Below are 19,269 nucleotides of genomic sequence, written 5' to 3'. Positions count from 1 at the left end.
TAATGCACATTCATTACCAATTGTTCAAAATTTTGAATATACTTATAATTAGTTCTGAAGCATTTAGTTCTGTGACACTCTATACTTTTTTTGATGTAAATTAGAAAATGCGTCGCTGAGAAAAGTTCATTTCCAGTTGTTTTTAAATTATTTGGCTATCGAATGACAAAGTATTCTGTCATCATAGGGAAATTAATAGCATTCCATTCAGCGGTTCTCTGATGAAAGGGCTCTTATCCCCCCCTATAGACTTTGACCCCAAAAATACATTCAGTAGGTATTTGAAATTGTGGAGTAATTACAAACGCCCATATATTGTGCCCCTAGTTGCGAACACTTATTTGCTTCATATGCAATTGGAAGAAGTAACATGGACTGAAAGAACACCCTATCGAACTGCTAATGTGTCCATGCAAGACAATACCGGTGGTCATCTCTTAGTAAATACTGTGGATTACTTTTTCGCTGAAGAAATGATTCAGTGAAAATAAAATCCAGCGAATATACCTTTTTTCCTATACTCAAATTTTCAAAAATCATACAAATCGCCAAAAAAGTCTATAGAGTGAAAATTAAATCCAGCTGAAATAAAGTATTTTACAGTATACTAAGGACATACGATAAGAGTGTTCAAGCTAGACTAAGCAATATCACTATGTAGAAGTCTTATACCTGTATGTATGCAAAACAGTATGTAAGACATGAATAATAAATATAGAATTTATTTTAAAAACATGAACAAACTTTCACTTACTGTTTCTAGATAAATACAGTAAATTGACATTGTCAGAAAACAGTTCAATGACTAATATCTGCACATTTGTAAACAAATATACAAGACAATGAAAGTTGGATCTACCGGTACAGAATATTTTAACTGAATATTCTCAGCATACTCTCATATCTGAAATGGCAGCATATTGCTATAGGTTGCACTTTTTGCATATTTATAGTGACTGATATTATTTGCATTCAATAAATCTGTTTGTGTGCCTGTTAATTAAACACTACAAGTTATCATTAAGGATTTGCAAGCTAGTGCTGATCAGTGAGTAACATTTATCAAATATGTTGGTTTTCAGAGCACATACCGCTTTAAAGTAAAAAGTTTTTCAACATGGATAGTGATAAATTTAATAATCACACTGTCAGGCTCAGTACACCTTATATAAATACAGTTCCTCTTGTGTTCAGTCTTGTCAATCAATCAGGATAATTAATTTCATTAGTATCAATCAAGCAAGTAGTTGATAATAGTATATCTAACCCAAAATGGTGGAAAGATTCTCTTAAATTAGAGAATTACTGTTGTTGCCTTGAAATGAACAAGTCTGAGACAGGTTCATTTCACTCGTATCAATCAAGCTCATAGTTTTTAAAAAGATGTTGCTAGTAGCATTTTAAATGGTAAAAATATCCACTTACTATGTAAATTAGGAATTAATGTTGTTGCCTTTAAATGAACAAGTCTGAGACACGTTCATTGATGGTGTCAACATAAAAACTATCAAAGCAACTGGTCTTTTCAGAAATAGTATTTTTATACCAAAAATATTCAATAAAATTCTGGAGTTGAAGTTATCACTAAATAAACATTTCTGAGGTCTATCTGAGGAATATACATATAAAATATGAAAACAATCAGACTATTGTCTCCAATAAGAAATCAACAAATTACCTAAAATGTTTAGTGAAATTAGTGATTTGAAAGTATTGTCACAAAAAATGTAACAGACATCTATCCAACGTACATGTACTTATACATGTATATGAAATCAGAAGTCATGAATAGCATTTATACCAAAAAAATTCATTAAAATTAATTAAATTAAACTTATCAAGATATGTTAATCAATTCTAAGAAAGAAGGTACATTTTTAGGGAGTATAAAACACATACTTTAGCCAGTTTTTAAGAAAAGGTTAAAGTTGGCGACAACGGATGATGGCACTGACTTTGTCAACAGTGAAACAAAAATTTTGACATGAGCCAATAAACTCTTATTTTGCCACTATCAAGTTTTGTGGCATTTCATGTTTACTGTCTGTTTCTTAATCTTTGGTCCCAGTTTACCGTTTGAATCAAATTGCCCTGTTCATCTCTGAAAAATGGCCACCAGTCAGCCATACTTTTCATATGGCATGCATATGTAAAAAAGCATACACTGTCTATGTGTTAAGTTTGAATGTAATCGGTCAATGCATGTCTGTGCAAATTAAACCCAAATTAATTAATAGTCCTCGCTTGTATGAAAACGAGACTGAAAAACTTACTCCATAGTATTGTGGTGGGAATAATCATGTGTGCTGTATTAGAAGTGTATGTGAGTAAAATACTTAGTACTGGCACTCGTATTTTGTTAACTTAAGTCAGAGCATGCAATTCTGATAGAGCAATTATGGTAGTCAGACACATATAATACCTTATTTGCTTGCAAAGTACATGCAATATATAATGCAATACTGCAAAATACTTTATTTTCACTTGGAATTAATTTTCGCTATTTTTGCTGAAAGAATGATTTAGTGAAAATAAAATCCAGCGAATATACTTTTTTTTCTATATTTGACATTCAAATTGTCAAAAATCTGTGAAAATAAATTCCATACAAAACACCCAAAAAGTCTTAATAACAAAAGTTAATTCTAGCTAAAATAAAGTATTTTACAGTACGGTATTTCATGGGCAGCATTGGTGTTCTGAGTTACTATAGTACAATTCGACCAGTTGACATGTCAGTACTTCTTGCATAATTAGGTTTAATTCATAGAAAGGTACGAGTAATTAAAAAAAATTTATAATAAGCTTATCTGTTAAGAATCACATATGCAAATACTGTTTTAAAAAATGTAATGTAAAATTCAATAAAAACAATGTCAATCATATTGCTGTCACTAGGAAAAGCATATATTACTGTAAAATCTGTATTAGAAGCCGCGGTTTTTATTGAAATGGTACAATGCAACAGAGGGGATGTAGCTTCTATTAGAGCATCTACACATATGAGAAATGATTAATTTCTGATTCTCAATTATTCAAAAAGAATGGATATAACTTCTATTAGGGATGCAGCTTCTAATACAGATTTTACGGTACTAGTAACATAGACTAGTAAACTCGTTCATTCACAAGAGTCCAAGAAACATCACAGCAGTGACAATTTCATTTGAGTAAGTGATTCTCAAGCAATTTATTCCAATTCCACGTCCTCAAACCGAGAATTTCTAATGATGAAAAAGACACTTTCTGGGAAGTCTTTCTTCATTCAAACAAATCTATTTTCTTTTCTTCCGTGGTCGTTCATCTTCAGAACTGCTGCTACTGCTACTGCTAGAACTGTCACTATCACTGCTACTGTCACTAGAATCTGAACTTGAATTTGAATCACTGTCACTAGAGGACGAGTTATCTGAAGAGCTGTCGCTATCACTGTCACTGTCCGAGTCAGATGAACTGCTTTCTGATGACTCTGACCTGCAAGAAAATATCATAACGTTTCAATAATTGATAAGATGTTGAATATTTCACTGGAATTAAAGTACCAGTCTTCATGCTATGCGCATGCTGCATCCATTGTATAGAACTCATATTCATAAATACATCTTTTACAGAATGATAATTTCTATTTGCTAGATATATAACAGTACCGGTACTGTAAAATACTTTATTTTGCTTGAAATGAATATATCGCTATTTTCGATGAAGGAATAATTCAGTGAACATACCTTTTTTCCTATATTTTACATTCATCTCATCAAAAATCAGTGTAAATAAATTCCATACAAAACACTCAAAAAGTATTTTACAGTATTTGAAAATCAAGTAAATCAGTGGCTCCTACTTATTACCGTACATACATGTACATACCAGCACATATTACTAATTACCAAGTATATTTATATATTTTCAATAAATTTACATTTTTGTGATAAAACATCAACTGTTTGGAAGGTAATTTTACAAACCTTTTCCTTTTTCGTCTCAGGGTGGATTCTTTGGAAGCTCTGGGAAAAACAATAAATGCAAAACACATGCAGGTTATGGTTAGCAAATAAAACAAAACGTAAACTATAACAATGGACATACATGTATGATGCAAGTCAGGGTGTTTGGTTACCTGCAGAGCCAAACAAAACTCAGCAGATTCAATCAAAAGTTGAGTGAAAAAAAAGAAGTAGTTTACTTTATGTAAAAAAAAAAAAATTAACAAAACAAGGCAAAGGACAATTGACAGCCACATAAATGTTACCCGTACTTTATACATTATCACAGCATTCTGCAACATCGATAAAACACATAGCCAAAAAAAACCTTTGGTATCAGTAAGTTATCAATCCTGCACCAACAGAGGTAGTAAATCATTTCATACTCACAAAATATCTTGCTGGTTAGTCTGTTGATTTTGTTGTTTTAATTTTTTGTTCATTTCTGCAGTTCGTGATGGTCTGTGTACATATTTTCTTTCCCCTGTACACTCGTACGTCCAATGACCCTTCTCAAGACATTTCTGACAGCGAACATTTTCTGTACTTGCTTGACTGTGTTTTGATAAAAATAAACATTATCTCTCGTCATTAAGAAGGATAGGTTTTGTAGTCAGCTCTTGCACAAAAAATATGTATTTTTTCACGATAAACATAACATGCTCCTACAATGTAATCTGAATATGCTATACAATGGATGACAGTTTTACATTTTGCTCATGTATTAACTGATAGTTATCTCATTCTTCATGATATTGCAATATATTTTACAAGGTTGAATGCCAAAGTAGAGTATATGATAGGCTTATAAACAGTACAGATTATTTGCTTGCAAATCTCGCTGCAGTAAAAAGCTCCAGTCAAGCTCTGGTAAAATCGTGTTTCCTTCAATTATGTAGTAGCAAAGTAGATGTATGTTACTATAAATATCACAGTAGTGATTCAAAGTTGTATTTATGATAATAAATTATGTAAAAGTTGAGATTTTGTTGAATACAGATTGAATAATTAAGCAATATCTGACACTAGTATTTAATAAACCTTATCAAGGCTAGAAATAAAAGCAAGACTGTTTCTCTTTACTAATCATGGTGTTATCGGTATATCTGACAACGGGGCATTTTCAGACACTTCTAATAAATCAAGGTTCCATACTGAACATGTTTTAGGTCTTATCAATTAAGTTCTTGTTCTCTTAACTACATAGTACATTACAAGCACAGGCAGCATCCTGTATCTTGTACAATACAAGGCATACCATAGAAAATTGCCTTGATAAGGTTTTTATTAAATGTTGCTGAAATGTCAAAGCTTGGCCAGTATAAATCAGACGATCAGGCAACACCATGGGTGGGCACTTAGTCGGACCAGTATGGTAGTTGTATAATTTCCAAAGCACAATGACCTTGCAATCATGTACAAAAAAAATTGTTTGACTATAGCAATTTAACAATGTCCCAATAACATTATCAAATGCATGTTAAAAAAGACTGAGTCTGTTGCAGAACTGAATAATTAACACTTCCACTAACAACATTTAAAGGCAAAGTTTTTTTGCATTTCTTCTTTCAATTAGTTTTCAGAACCTGGTCACCAATGCATCAAGCTCTAAACCACAAAAAAGGATTCTGTTCTGAAGGAGGAAGCTGGGGAACTAACTGCCTAGTATTTTTCCACTGTTGGTTTATAAAACAATACTAAATTTGTATAAACTCACCACCTACTTTTCAAGATTGTGAAAACAACCGTGATTGTTGTGTTGAGGCTCAGATAACAACTTGAACAATAGATGTTGACAATACGTCTTTTTATTATCTGAGGTTGGTGGCCTTTGTAGTAAGTGACACATTTGTCAAAGTTAACTTTAATGGTTTCATATTACGATGTAATAAATCGGTCTATTGACTGTAAGCTGGACAATTTCTATTGTAGGGTCCATGTTTTGGCTAACTATTTTAAAACCAGAAGGGTGAGTGAGAAATTGCTTTTTAAAAAAATATGCGACCTAGAGTTGCATATTGACAAGTAAATTGTTTCCGTTGTTTACATAAAAATATACAGCAACTGGGCATTTTTTTCTGCTCAATTCCAACAGCTCTTTTTTCTAGCCTTCCATGACGCCAATCTCCGCCGTAGTTTCATTGGTAAGCCCCTTAGAATCCTCCACAAACCGTAGTGTAAAAATGGTAAACATGCGACCTACAACCTGAAGTATAATAATTATCGAGTTACCTGGCGCTCCAAAAGAAATGACAATAACCAAAAATTACCGAGTAAAAACAGACACAAAATAATCAATAATTTGAAAATTACTCACGTTTTTCTCAACATCATTTGACGAGTGACACCAGACGACGCCATTTTGACCAAAAAAAATATTGTTTGTTTGTTTGTTCGTATGCATTTCCTCCATATCTCGCAATAACCTAGAGTTTATTTAAGCTTATGTGTGGCACGTATCAGACATAGTTTTAACGCGTTTGATTTATGGAGTATATAGAGCTCGTCCAGGGACCTTATCATATTTATATTGCTGTCTGGAACCTATCGAATATATTATCAGATCAATGGCTCACCTTTGACCCAACCCCTCTCCATGTACCCGGGTTGTGGGCGCCATTCATTCACTAACTGGCTTATGACATAGAAAATGACTCGAGCAAAAACGAAATAATATTCTAGGACGGCATTATAATCACAGATATAATTTGATTAATATGACCAATAGAATACCATGTAACATGCTCATTAATTAATCATTGGCACATCATCCCATGCGATTCGACGTGAGCAGAATCACTGAAAACGACTCTTTCGTGATTCCCGGCGTTTTGATCATCGGTTTCTCACCGTCAAGTAAACGATGGACTCGTTTATTTTTACAGCTTCGCTGCTTGTTCCTCTTGTCGCCGTGTTATCGTCTCTCCCTTTACCAATTAACGGCAGTAACAGGACTAGAACCGTATTCAGAGCTAACGTTTCTCGGGTAGCCCTCGCTGTAACGTCTCTTCCGTTGTGTGCGTTCTTTATCTGTGTGTGCATTGCGTTGTTGAGGGATTTCGACGGTGCAACCAGTACACACTGTGATGTAAGTATGCCACTTTGTTGAAAAAAAAATATTACCACATTCTGAGCATTTCGTTCATTGGTCCAGTGTTTAGATCCGGGTCCAAAAAATGGCAAGTAAGAAAAAAATACCCAACTTTTATTTATTTACTCCACATTTGAAAATTACATTTATTTCATTACACTTACAGTACAGTGCATATTAATAACGGTATTTATATTGTATTGTATGATTACATGGCAAGATATATATACTGTGGTACTATTGAGACAATTGTCATTAATTTATTGGTAATGCACGAGCTTATTCGTGTATTGAAATGTGTACTTGTCATACATATTTATTATGTAAAGATGTAATGAATAAGTAATAAGATAGTATTATGCAAATGTATTAGTTCAGTTGTTTATAGATTCGTCATGCACAGTGTTACATTCTATTATCTAATTAGTTTACTAGAATATAACAGATTTTTCTTTACATTTCTACATCATTGGATCAAGTTTCAGATAATTCATATATGAAAGAAATTAAATTTACTAAAATTTTCAATTGCTCGTAAAACTTAAGACAATTATTAGGCATTTAGATATCTCATAGAATTCATGTGACATCCATATTCACTATTGATAATCATCATTTAAATTTAAAAAGTATTTAAATTTGGCACAAAATACTTTTAGATAGTAATTTTAGAAGCTGCTGGAGGGGGGCCTGCACACGATAACATTCCCCCCAAAAATTCAGCACATAAGTTTCTCTTTGTTAACATTTGAGTACCAAACTCTTTCCACCCAGTAAACCTGTAGAATGTTTTCATATTTTTCAAATTTTGATTAAAAATTCTGTAGTTTTCAGTTAGAAAGTCCATGTATACTCAAATATTTTCAATTAACAAAAAAATTAAGAAAAGTTGTGCATCAAAATTTGGGTCTCTCAAAATTAAATCAGTTTGGCGTGTGACAAGACCGAAAAGTATTTAAATTTATCTTGTTTTTTTTGTTTACAGGTTCCGAATCTCTTGCCATCAATAAGTGCATCAATCGGTGACTATACACCTCAACGCTACATATGGAGAACGGCCATTTCGTTACACAGCGGTCCACGTTTACTCTACGCTTATATGCATAACACATGGTTGAAAGGTCACAGCCAAGAATCAACCATTGATGGCCATACTTATGAATCATTTTGTAAAATAGCCTTCATTTGTAATTTGATTGAAATATTCTCATTGATGTTGCTTACGTCGGTTTCATCAACAGAATATTTTGGTATGTACACTACTGTGGAATACTTTATTTTCACTGGAATTAATTTTCGCTGAAAAGGCTTTTTGGGCGTTTTGCTTGGAATTTATTTTCACTGATTTTTAATAAGTTTAATGTGAAATATAGGAAAAAAAGTATATTCACTGGATTTATTTTAACAGAATCATCCCTTCAGCGAAAATAGCGAAAATAAAGTATTCTACAGTATTTTCCAATTGCTGCTGCTGATGAAAATTAAGTTTATCTGTGAATATGTGGCACCCTCTAGTGATAAAATGCTGTGACAGATTGGTTAACATTGTATATTATTAATATACACCTGGCAGTTTAAAACAATAAAATTCAGTATATCTTTCTTATTTGAAAAAAAAACGCATCATATTTACATATATTTGAACACCTTTCTTTGTTTAACAGTGTAGCATGCTGCAAAAACAGAATCGCGTCACATAACACAAATTATCTTACAGACACAACCTTGTAAATTACTCTTTGCTAGCATCTACCCATGAGCCTTTGTGTTTTTAGCGTGTGTTGTTATCGTCGCTTGGGACTCAATTTCCGTGCGTGCGCAGGTGACGCTTTAAGTAAACTCATTTAAAATCCTTTGAACATTTTATTATGTAAAAAACATTTTATTAGCTAGTTTACTTTAAACAAGTTAAATAACATGCTCGTATATTTGCAAACTGTAAACCACTTTAAATTCGCACGAGACAAATTTTTGTGAATTTCATGAAGTGAAAATTTTCTGGGGTTCAAAGTGACAGCAACTTTTGTAAAATTTTGTCTTCACAAATGCCATTAAATCATCGAATTGGGAAAGTTAAAATGAATAATTAGTTTCTAATTTTTAACAGACTGTGGTTTTCATTGCAGCATTTCATGAGGCCTGCACTGTACTGTTTCTGTTAATGTCATTTGCTTACATGTCATTGGTAGTTTTACTGTTCCATTGGTTGCCACAGCGACATCGAGACTATCAGGTGAGTCTGATGATTTTCCAATTTTTTTCAACTTTAATTTGTTTTTAATGTTTTGTAATGGTATATCAAACATCAGAAACCTTGTTTGAAATTTGGGATAGACCCTTTCATAAGTCGAGAGCTCTCACAGTTGAACCAGGGGGCTTGTAGGTAAAGACATGTTTTTGCTGTATGCATAGGAAACCAATCTTCCAAAAGTAAGACACACTTTATTGAAGTAGCTTTCACATAGTAAAATAATGTCTTGACTAATTTTCAAAATTGAAATTAATGCCTTAAAAGGGAACCGATACTATAAGTAGGGGCAAGAATGCCACCGCAATTAGTATGCTAATCCGAACCTAGCCGCTCACATTGTCGTGGGAGCTCCAGGAATTGTGCAATTTACGATGTTTAAAGATCAAGCTGTGATTCCAAATATATTTCTACGGGGGCATGAATATGTACGCTAAAGATTACACTCATATGGTTGGGCTTTTGATGTATAAATGTTGTTGTTTTCGGTCGAAACGTACTGTAAAAATCATGAATTTAAAATGGCGGCTAATGTATGCAAAATGCCTGTCAATCACAGTTTAAGTAAGCGAGCACAATAAGCATTCATTTACTTAGTGGCCAGAGGCGGAGTTAATTACCCATGAGCATGTGGTGCAATCCATGGGATTGAGCGGTTCCCCTTTAAGAGAAGTTTCTTTACTTAAAAGCCTCTTTCTGAGTTCACCTGACAGGTCTCTCCCTAAGGGAACTGTGAGGGCTCCCAACTTATGGGTCTATCTAAAAGGGTCTATCCCATATCTCAAAAATTCAGATGAGGTTTGTGATGTTTGATATGCAATTGCTACATGTATAACAGTAGAATAATGAACCAAAGTGAATAAACTTTATTGTTACTAGTAGTGACGGTTATAATCATGGTTATTTCATTCTTTTAATCTTTCAGTCTTCAAAAATTAAAGTGATTTGTTGGTTGGTGACAAGTATTTCTATTCTTCTGATGTTATACCTTTATTGGAGACATAATAAATACTGTGAACCATATGGTAAGCAACTCTATGGTACTAGTTACTTACAGCATAATCTTCACAATTCTGGTGTAGATAGTTTCTGCATTAAAACAGTCCACAAAACTAATTGATGCATCATTTTTTTTTCAGTTTATACAGTTTTTGCCTTTTTTGAATACATAGTTGTTCTAACTAATATGTGTTTCCACGGGACAGCAGCACTGGATCTGAAAGATAAAGAAATTATTGTGTCTTCCGAGAACTCCAGAACATGGCAAGATGTATAAAGCAATAAATAACTCATTATCCAGATACGAGTAAGCCAATATATAAAGATTCCTGTATATGCAAATTACTATGTCATTTGACAGTGCAACCAAAATACGCCCTCGGTGTTCATTCTCCACCCATAATGCAATGCAAAATCAAGAAAGCTTCAAAGTTCTTTCAACAATAATACCTTTACCGCATGGATTGTGCGACATAAATCTTTTGTGAATTTTTTGAGAATTAAATTTAATAAATTTACAGGAATTATATCTGCAGATTATTGCTATGACAACCATCAAAACAATGATTGACTGATCGATCTTGAAACACCAAAATGTGTAGTGAATGTTAATTGATGGCGAGATGCTTCTTTCATATTATATCAGAACAACATATCATTTGCGCTATTAAAAATATGTGTACAAATACATCCCTCATTTTTCATTCACAAAGTTGTTTTTTATTTTTATTTTTTAATATTCTCAAGATGAAGGATAAAAATAAGGGTAAGCTCTTTTTTTCAGGGCCACGCATTAATAATTTAATGTATTTGTGATAAAATTTTGTCAATAGAATTGATACGTAATATATTGCATGCAGTTTACATGCAATGCATTAGTAGATTAATCAGTACTGCTAATAATAAATATACGCACAACAAACAATATTATGGATTACTAGCCTTGACTTTACACGAAATGCCATTTAATTATTGAAATCAAACTATGTTTTCATGAAAGCTAGTTTGGCTGCCCTTATTTCTTTTTTCCAGAATTAAATCTTAATTGATATAGTATAAAATTTTGTATATTTATCAAAATGTTATGAAAAATATGTGATATTGTTAAATACCACTCACTCATGAACCAACATATTAGGATATTATAAGAGTGAAAATATAGTGTACTTTATCTTTCATTTGCATGCATGAGTGACAGCAGTGACAGAACTACCTTTCAACTCCTGAACACCATGCATTGAGTAATATGTTACACTAAATACATCAAATCGAACTTTGATCTGTGCAAAGTAGTAAACAAATTAAGAGTAGTTTTGAGGGTTATAAAACGTACCATTACTCAGATTAATTAAATTTTTGATGACTTAAGGTCAAACTACCTCAGAGGTTATGTTACTATGCATACAGTGTATAGTATACTTGGTTATGTGTACAAAATATTATGCAGTGGATCTCAATGTAAATATATCAATAACAGGGTATTAAAAAGTATTGTAAGTGTACACTTTTCAGTATTTACTCAAAAATACAATATTCTCAGTAGTTGAAGCAATAATAAACCTGCACCTTTCCCAAGCACCTGTGCCACAAGTGCTATTTAAATCTGATCTTCATCGATATCATAATGGCATTTGCTAATAAAAAAAATAGATAATCAATATGCATGGTTTTCAACATTAAACAAATCGCATCCGTGGATTACCCCCAGAGTATCAATGTTTTAAATGTGAAGATTTATATGCAAATCAGGTAATTAGTATGCTTAAATTTCAATCTGTATGCCACGTCTTATTGAGATGCAATAAGTTCTATTTGAGATATCTGTAGAAAATTATGCATAAATCAGGTAGTTACTGTTAGTTTCCTTAGAGCATTTATGTACCAAGATTCATCAAAATACAATTAGTTTTTAAGACATTGAGGAAAAGCTGAATTATGCAAATCAGATGATTAATATGCACATATATTTACCTAAAACTAATCAGGTCTGTGCAATGTCCTAAGTTTTGGTTAAGTATGACAATTTGTATTTAAAATATTGATTGAAAAGCCGAAAATTTAATAATTATGAAAATTATAAGTAATGTTTTTAACCCAAAATTAATAGTCTTTACGTATAGTTTCCTTGAATAGTGATGTGAAATGTGATTTGATGATATCCTTGGAACTAAGATACATTGATGTATATACATATTGATAGGGTAACTGCTCAGACCCCCATTGTGTTCTTCCTAAACTGGAGTCAAAAATTAATTTTCTATACATTTAATTGTTTTACAGTTGTATTACATTCTTTGTTGAAAGAAAATAAAATTGATCTTTTCTATGATATGTAAGATCATTTATTGCTTTAGGTATCACTATTCATCTTGTAGAAAATGTACTATTTAGTAAACTCATAAAATTGTAACTGTTGATGTCGTAGTTGTCTATAGATGAAGTAATAAAAGTTTGAGCTTCTTTTTGTACCATCTTCACAAATATATATTAAATTTACCTTATTTACACATTGCCACCAAGATCTCATTGGCATGTGACTTTGTTTTTGTTCTGCCAAGTAATGTTCTATTCTCTAAAGCCATAGTGTCCGTGATTACGAGTAGTTTGATTAGATAGATCATTTGAATACGGTCTATTCTATTCTATCTGATCTCTTTTTGTGCAAAGTCAACTATGAGAAATACTCTGCATATGAAATCAATTATAGACGCAGGATTATGTGTATGTACAGGCGTACATGTCGTCACCCATCGGTGAGTGTGTATATAGCACAAATGCAATGAATGAAAACATCCTTGTATATTGAACATTGAAATCTTTGATTTTCACAATCATTCACAATAAAATTTATAATCAAACTTGATTCTTTCACGAAAATACAAAATATATATTTTGCATGTGTCAAGTAAATACACAGAAATTATGTTGGTATTGTATATCTGTATACAACTTTTTTTTTTCTGAACACGCAACATTAATACCTAGAACAAATTCATGTACAACAACAAACCAAAGTGAGAATACATAATTTTATGTACAGTAATAAAAAAATAAGTAGATATACAATGTTTCTATGAACATGGCATTTGCTAAAACCGCAAAACTTGGAATAGCTTGCATTGAAACGTGCCTCAAGCTTAATTTGCAATTTTGGTGAAACCAGCATTACTCTCGAGCTATAGGTGGTGAGCTGTACATGTACCACTGGAATTGAAATATTCCCACTTCTCTTCTCTTTTGGATACCAGCGGAGCCAGTATCCTTTTCTGCCACTCATTATGGTTTACCTCGCAATGAAATCTACAGCATTGCTGATGTTTACAAATCTAGTACATGGTATTACGAATTCAATAGAAACAATAATGCAAACGGTCCAAACACAACAAGGAGTAGGATGAATAGGGTGATTTCCGCAGCTCCCCACTCGCTTGTTTGTCTCATGTGACAGCCGTAACACCCACCACAACATGTTCTGTTCTCATAAACACTTTCTTCATCATCGTAAATGTCTTCATCAGTATTTGCTCCCGCTCCTATAGCACTGTGAAATGATAAAAAGTTAAAGGGTTACATTTCTTAAAAAGTTTGAGACGCCAAAGAAACCCATGTCATGTAATGTAATGTGTAAATGTTTTTCAGCAACATGAAATGTACATTTTTGTTTGACACCTAGTCCACATTGGTGATCTTGTCCTAAGCCACCGCTGCAGGGTTTGACACTCATACTCAGGACCAGCATAAAATCCGAAGGACTAGTGGTTTTTTACTGTTGTTTTAATGAATGGATTGTGCCCGTGATTTTTATTCTTTATTATGAAAGGAAAGGGGGAAATGTTCTGAGATGTGTGCCAAAAATAAACGCAGACATGTAAGTGAGAGGATGTACCAATTTTAAGTTGGATAGCATCAAATCATACAGTAACCTTGCAAGCAATACCAGAAATTTTGCAAGAAATACTGTGGCTCACAATTTGCGGTTATTTGAATTTGAATACAAATGAAGAACAAGTTTTGATTGAGTAATAAAGTTGCTAGTTTTACACAAACATATTTGTCAGTTACAACTATCACAGGAGTGCAGGCACATGTCCCAGTACAGAGTAAATATACCAAGCTCTCTCTAGTAATAGCTCTCCCAATATCTCCATTGATGACTTACTGTTTGAGAGCGTTGCTATGTAAATGTTTTCTAGCTTCAATTAACAATGATGGCGAAAAGAGACTACCCTTGCAAAAAGTAGGAGGACCAATAAGATTTTAGGTGGGATAGCATTTTTTCCAGGTTTGCTAGCCCTATTAGATAGTGACAAATTTTCTTGACCGTTTTACCCTGCACTGAATATTACTCTGGATCATATGAAATGCAAATTAATATAAAAATGTGTACACTGTAATTAAGTTGTCTGTAAATCTGCCTGTAAGTTGGGCTCCATTGTTTCCAGAATTCAAAATACCTAGCAGGGTTTTTGTTAGAAGCTGGTCGCCGGCTTATTTGCCGTCTACACGATCACGCACGGCCGTCTACAGAATTCAACTGCAGGTCTAAGGTCACACCTGTTGTCACATGGTTGATTTGAAAAATGGCGTCCAAACGTAGGATTGCACAGGCAAACAAGACGGGAATAAAATGTATAAATAAAACTATCACAAATAAAATCTTTCACAATAAACAAATTTCTATTTTGGTCTTTATTTAAACCACATGCCCACATGCAAAATGAACAAAAATATATTCAAACCTGCCACCAAATATGTCTTGCACTTTCTAAAAGTCTTCGGTCTACGGAGGGGGAGACCCCACTCCTGCCCTTCCCCGCGAAAGCAACATGCTCGCATTGCGCTGCGAAGCTGTTGGGAGCCTCCTACTATTTTAATTTAGCCTTCTACTTTGAAAGTTAGGGAAAACCCTGACTTAGAATTGTTTTAAACTCCTCATTATGCACATAACTTTTACAGTTAAAATGCATCACACAAAATTGCTGTTTCAGTTAAAATAATTCCCCAACTAAATTAATCTCATAGTACCTTTCATAAGAAGGTGGATCTGAATAGGTTAATATACAGTCCTCATCGATGGCGGTATAAGGCGGTGGCGGTGTGTTTGGAGGATACGCTACGACCAGAGGCTGCAATGCCGTCTCATTGGACAGAAGTGGTGTTGATTCATTCATGGATGAGTGAGACATCATCTAAATATTCTGGTTTCCATCGTCGTTGCACTGAAGTAAATGAACATTCATTATTACATGTGTTAATTAAGCCATGAGTCCCTTCGATCGACAACTGACTGTGGTAAAGCAGATCGATTCATAATGATGAACTGGCCAAATGCAAATGTGCTTCTCACCATGGTTTTACATGTCGAAGTAATGATTATGATTATGATTATCAATTGCATAATTTACAGGATATTGAACTGGATTAAAGTAAAGGCCCATGGGAGTAAAGGAGTTTTAAAAGGGGGACATGTCAAAACGGATTTCAAACTATTGACAAACCATGCCCGCTTGATTTCCATGCTAAATGGCAAGATATTTAGTAATTTGGGTTATTATTATTATTATTAATATCGCACAACCAGCAAGCAGTAAGCAGGTAATGTATTATGGCAAAAAATCGTTTAGCAAACACGGAATCAATTTCTTGCCTGCTATTTCCGGTTGGCACTGCGGACATGTATCCCAAAGGGTGGCACTTCTACTTCTGGTGACAACACTCTCCATACACTCAGACCCTTGACCCTTGTCCCCTGCCCAAATTATGCAAATACCTTGTAAGACTGTCACCTGCAGTAAAGTCGTGCGTCAAGTTAGGCTCTGGAGTGGATGGGAATGCCTTAATCTTCGCTGCACATTTTTGAGGTCAAGAGATAGCGCCCTCTTGTGGTGTTTCTTTAAAATACAATATTTTCAATCAACACAACTTGACGAGTAAAAGTTTCAACAATATCCAATTTATTATTTAATTTTTTTCTAATTTCTTATGCTCCTTATATTTCTTGTTCTGTACAACATAACATAATGAGATTCAGCGCCAGTTTCAATGGATCTACAAAAATGCGATCTTTTTGGTAATCTATGGTTGGATTGTTTTCATTTTTCTATAGGACTTAGTAATTTGCCGTTAAGGGACCGGTCAGTTACTTCATCCTGGGTGGTGACATTACTTTTTACCATTGTAAAAATATGGTGACCAACACCCATTTTTTTTTTAGAAAAAAAGTCCCGGCACACCCCAAACAAATTTTAAGAAATGCCCCCCCCCCCTCCTCCACCCAAGTTAAGAAAACCTCTTACTAACCACTGTAAAAATAATAAAGGCTTTGAATATTGTGTAGTCGATGAGAATTCTCACGAACTTAAGTGATTACAACAATGAAAATATTTTTTTTGGATTTCATTACTTATCATTTTTCTATTGTGATCATAACCAAACGGAAGAAATCTGCATATAATACGAAATAGAAATGCAATTTTATATCATATACTTCTCAACATACAGTTACACCCACAATAAATAGTGTGTGTCTTATCTGGCACGCAGTCTACATTATCTCAATATTAACAGTTTGAAAGTCTATAGTTCACAATTGTTACATTAACATAGATAATGTTTATTCAAAATAAAATCAAAATTGAAAGGCACCGATATATTTTATTTTATTAAAAAACAACAAAAAACAGAGAAGGGACTGTATGCAAGCCAGCTCTAGGCATATTTTTGGACATGTGCATATATTTAATCGTATACTTCAGTGTCAATGTCAAAATATTAGTAATATTTGTTGTATGTTTAATTTTGTAATTCCACACTTGGTCTTTTGTCTCAGGTTCTTTTCATATACGGATCAGTAATTGCCACTGTTGTTTTCACACGCAGATTAGCAAACGCCCTGATTTGTTTCATTCGGAGGTTGCTGTCAGTACACTGGTAATATTTCCCACACTTGTTAGTGTTCGACATTTTCTAACGTGGAGCTTGGGCAGGTGTCAAGGTTTGAAAGTTTATAGGTGAGTGAGACCTCTATTGAAAATGTTGGCCAAGTTTGAACCGCGACTTTTGTATTAGAAGTCAGTACCTGTAACACCTATTCAATGGGGCATTCGGTTGGAATGACTGTGCAGATGTATAATTGTCATCACGTGATATGTACACAATTAACTAAATTGAGTCGTTTGTGTTGATGCAAATTATCTTACCACTGACAGTAATACAGCTGAGCAGCGTGTGAATTTATAATGCTTTTTAGTCGGATCGTCGTGGTATGTGGTATAAGTCGCCAATCGCACTTATTGTCAGCATCTACCAAACCTTCTGCTCCGTGACATTTACAAGATGTTGATTAAGATAGAGATGCAGGTTCGTGGGCACTTGGGAGTGATTTTTTTTTTTTTTATCCAAACAGTCTTGGCTGTAGACTGTTAAAATTTTGTAGAATTGTGAATAGTGGAACATACTCAAAAAACGATTTTAAAATATAGATAACAGGCGCAAACATTCTCTCTTTTGAATGTTTGCAAGATTTGGCAAGGGTGTACATAAATAATAAAAAAGAAACGTGGTGAAAAAAAGAAATGACGGGATCTCCATATTAAGCATTATATTTAACTTTTAACAAAACGATAATACATATAAATTTGTAACTGTTACAGCCAGTTTAATTATGAGCATTAGCAAACTTTTTACTGAGTGAATTGTTATGCAAATTAGCAATTATCTCAGCTTCTTTTTAGTGCACATCCCAGAACTATAGCTCCTAGGCGCTTTGACCTTTTGTTTTGAAATTTTCACAAATGATTGACAATATGTTTATCTTCAAAACGCCGTCGGGGCATTGTTTTTGGTTGAACAGTGTTACAACAATCGTACAGACAACTAGCCTGGGTGTTAATTTATGCATAAACTTGAAATTGTGAAATTTGAGCTGCTGCCCTGCAAAATTGACAACTGGTAGACAGTTTTCAAGACGGCACTTTCTTCATAGTAAACAGATGTACCCATAAACCAATTTTGACAAGAAACAGAAGCATGGTTTAGAAGCTAATTTTTTTTAAATCACTTTTGACCAAAAAAGCACATTTTTGTGCATATTTCAAACTACAGTGTCAATAACAAAAATACTAACAAAATTTTAAAATTCATACAATAAGCTTTCCGAAAATATATAGTTTTGTGGACAAGGGAGGTCATCTTGGTTTCCCAATTAACTAATTAAAATACCTGTCAGGTAAACTGCATCTCTACCTTAAAGGGCAGTGGTCGTCGCTCCACGCATGCGCGAGATATGGGAAACATGTGAACAAAGATGGCGACTTTCACTGTTGCACAGACCAACGAGTATAAACTGAGACGTTACTAATTTCTTTTGTGATTGGAAGGCATCGAAGGAGTCCATTGGTCCATTGCTCACATTGCTCAAAACACGTACTCGTGATTTACATTAGAAGAGTGCAATGGATTATGGGAAAATTAATGTTTATCAACACAAATATCGCACATGCGTGGCGTGACAACCTCCGCCCTTCAACTAATATTTAAAAGACGACTTCGGGGACGCGCTAACGGCAGTTACGGCCTGTTTGGACTCGGGATTTCAGTAAATGTCGGAGATTCATAGTAATATTGTGCATTTGGCGAATTTTAGACGTCTTTTGCGGGTTGTGTATTGTCACAGTATACGTGTGTTACGTAACCCTTTTGTATAGACACAACAATGGCCAATGAATACCATTGCACGCTCTTTCTAAAAAAAAACGTTCTATCCAAGTAAACGGGCATTGTTGAGAACAAAGAAACTCGTAAACGAATCCTTTACTGATATTTTACTGGTAGATGCTGAACGAAAACCGTCCTCTATCGAACAATAGTAACGAGCCAGAAAGTAGTACATGTATTACTTTTGATAGTGGACATTTTTTGTTAAGCATTTAGTAAAACGTGCACATCCA

The 19,269-nt window shown here is 33.8% G+C and overlaps 3 protein-coding genes across 4 annotated transcripts; 1 reads left to right on the top strand and 2 right to left on the bottom strand.

Annotated features, from left to right (window-relative positions):
* Nucleotides 1-238: 238 nt before the first annotated feature.
* LOC102806776 (uncharacterized) lies at nt 239-6,456 on the bottom strand. Its single transcript, XM_006815766.3, has 4 exons — nt 6,301-6,456; nt 4,374-4,538; nt 3,966-4,004; nt 239-3,474 (listed from the first exon to the last, which is right to left on the bottom strand). The coding sequence occupies exons 1-4, from the start codon at nt 6,342-6,344 to the stop codon at nt 3,276-3,278; spliced, it is 447 nt and encodes a 148-aa protein (XP_006815829.2). The 5' UTR covers nt 6,345-6,456; the 3' UTR covers nt 239-3,275.
* Nucleotides 6,457-6,594: 138 nt separating this feature from the next.
* Nucleotides 6,595-12,813, top strand: LOC102805008 (acyltransferase PGAP2-like). Its single transcript, XM_006815755.3, has 5 exons — nt 6,595-7,071; nt 8,060-8,324; nt 9,201-9,307; nt 10,248-10,347; nt 10,462-12,813. Exons 1-5 carry the CDS (start codon nt 6,847-6,849, stop codon nt 10,596-10,598), a joined length of 834 nt encoding a protein of 277 aa, XP_006815818.1. The 5' UTR covers nt 6,595-6,846; the 3' UTR covers nt 10,599-12,813.
* A 523-nt stretch (nt 12,814-13,336) lies between these two features.
* LOC100368274 (uncharacterized) lies at nt 13,337-16,179 on the bottom strand. 2 transcript variants are annotated; one of them, XM_002734182.3, is made up of 3 exons: nt 16,092-16,179; nt 15,347-15,540; nt 13,337-13,862 (listed from the first exon to the last, which is right to left on the bottom strand). In XM_002734182.3, the coding sequence occupies exons 2-3, from the start codon at nt 15,508-15,510 to the stop codon at nt 13,661-13,663; spliced, it is 366 nt and encodes a 121-aa protein (XP_002734228.1). In that variant the 5' UTR covers nt 15,511-15,540; nt 16,092-16,179; the 3' UTR covers nt 13,337-13,660. The 2 variants fall into 2 exon arrangements, with proteins under 2 accessions (XP_002734228.1, XP_077864877.1); XM_078008751.2 differs by having other exon boundaries at nt 15,969-16,105.
* Between the last annotated feature and the right edge of the window lie 3,090 nt (nt 16,180-19,269).

Source organism: Saccoglossus kowalevskii, chromosome 4, assembly GCF_978046115.1.
Source record: "Saccoglossus kowalevskii chromosome 4, keSacKowa6.1, whole genome shotgun sequence".
Lineage (NCBI taxonomy): Eukaryota > Metazoa > Hemichordata > Enteropneusta > Harrimaniidae > Saccoglossus > Saccoglossus kowalevskii.
The sequence above is the reverse complement of the archived record's forward strand: the minus strand, read 5'-3'. Positions and strand labels throughout refer to the sequence as shown.

Excerpts from the sequence above, each read along its gene's own strand:
- LOC102805008 (XM_006815755.3), top strand. The coding sequence starts at position 6,847 with ATGGACTCGTTTATTTTTACAGCTTCGCTGCTTGTTCCTCTTGTCGCC. Across the intron at positions 9,308-10,247 it reads AGCGACATCGAGACTATCAG|TCTTCAAAAATTAAAGTGAT; the intron begins GTGAGTCTGATG and ends TTAATCTTTCAG. Across the intron at positions 10,348-10,461 it reads TAAATACTGTGAACCATATG|TTTATACAGTTTTTGCCTTT; the intron begins GTAAGCAACTCT and ends TTTTTTTTTCAG.
- LOC102806776 (XM_006815766.3), bottom strand. The coding sequence starts at position 6,344 with ATGGCGTCGTCTGGTGTCACTCGTCAAATGATGTTGAGAAAAAC. Across the intron at positions 4,005-4,373 it reads ACTAACCAGCAAGATATTTT|AGCTTCCAAAGAATCCACCC; the intron begins GTGAGTATGAAA and ends TGTTTTTCCCAG. Across the intron at positions 3,475-3,965 it reads CTGAGACGAAAAAGGAAAAG|GTCAGAGTCATCAGAAAGCA; the intron begins GTTTGTAAAATT and ends ATTTTCTTGCAG.
- LOC100368274 (XM_002734182.3), bottom strand. The coding sequence starts at position 15,510 with ATGATGTCTCACTCATCCATGAATGAATCAACACCACTTCTGTCCAAT. Across the intron at positions 13,863-15,346 it reads GATCCACCTTCTTATGAAAG|TGCTATAGGAGCGGGAGCAA; the intron begins GTACTATGAGAT and ends ATCATTTCACAG.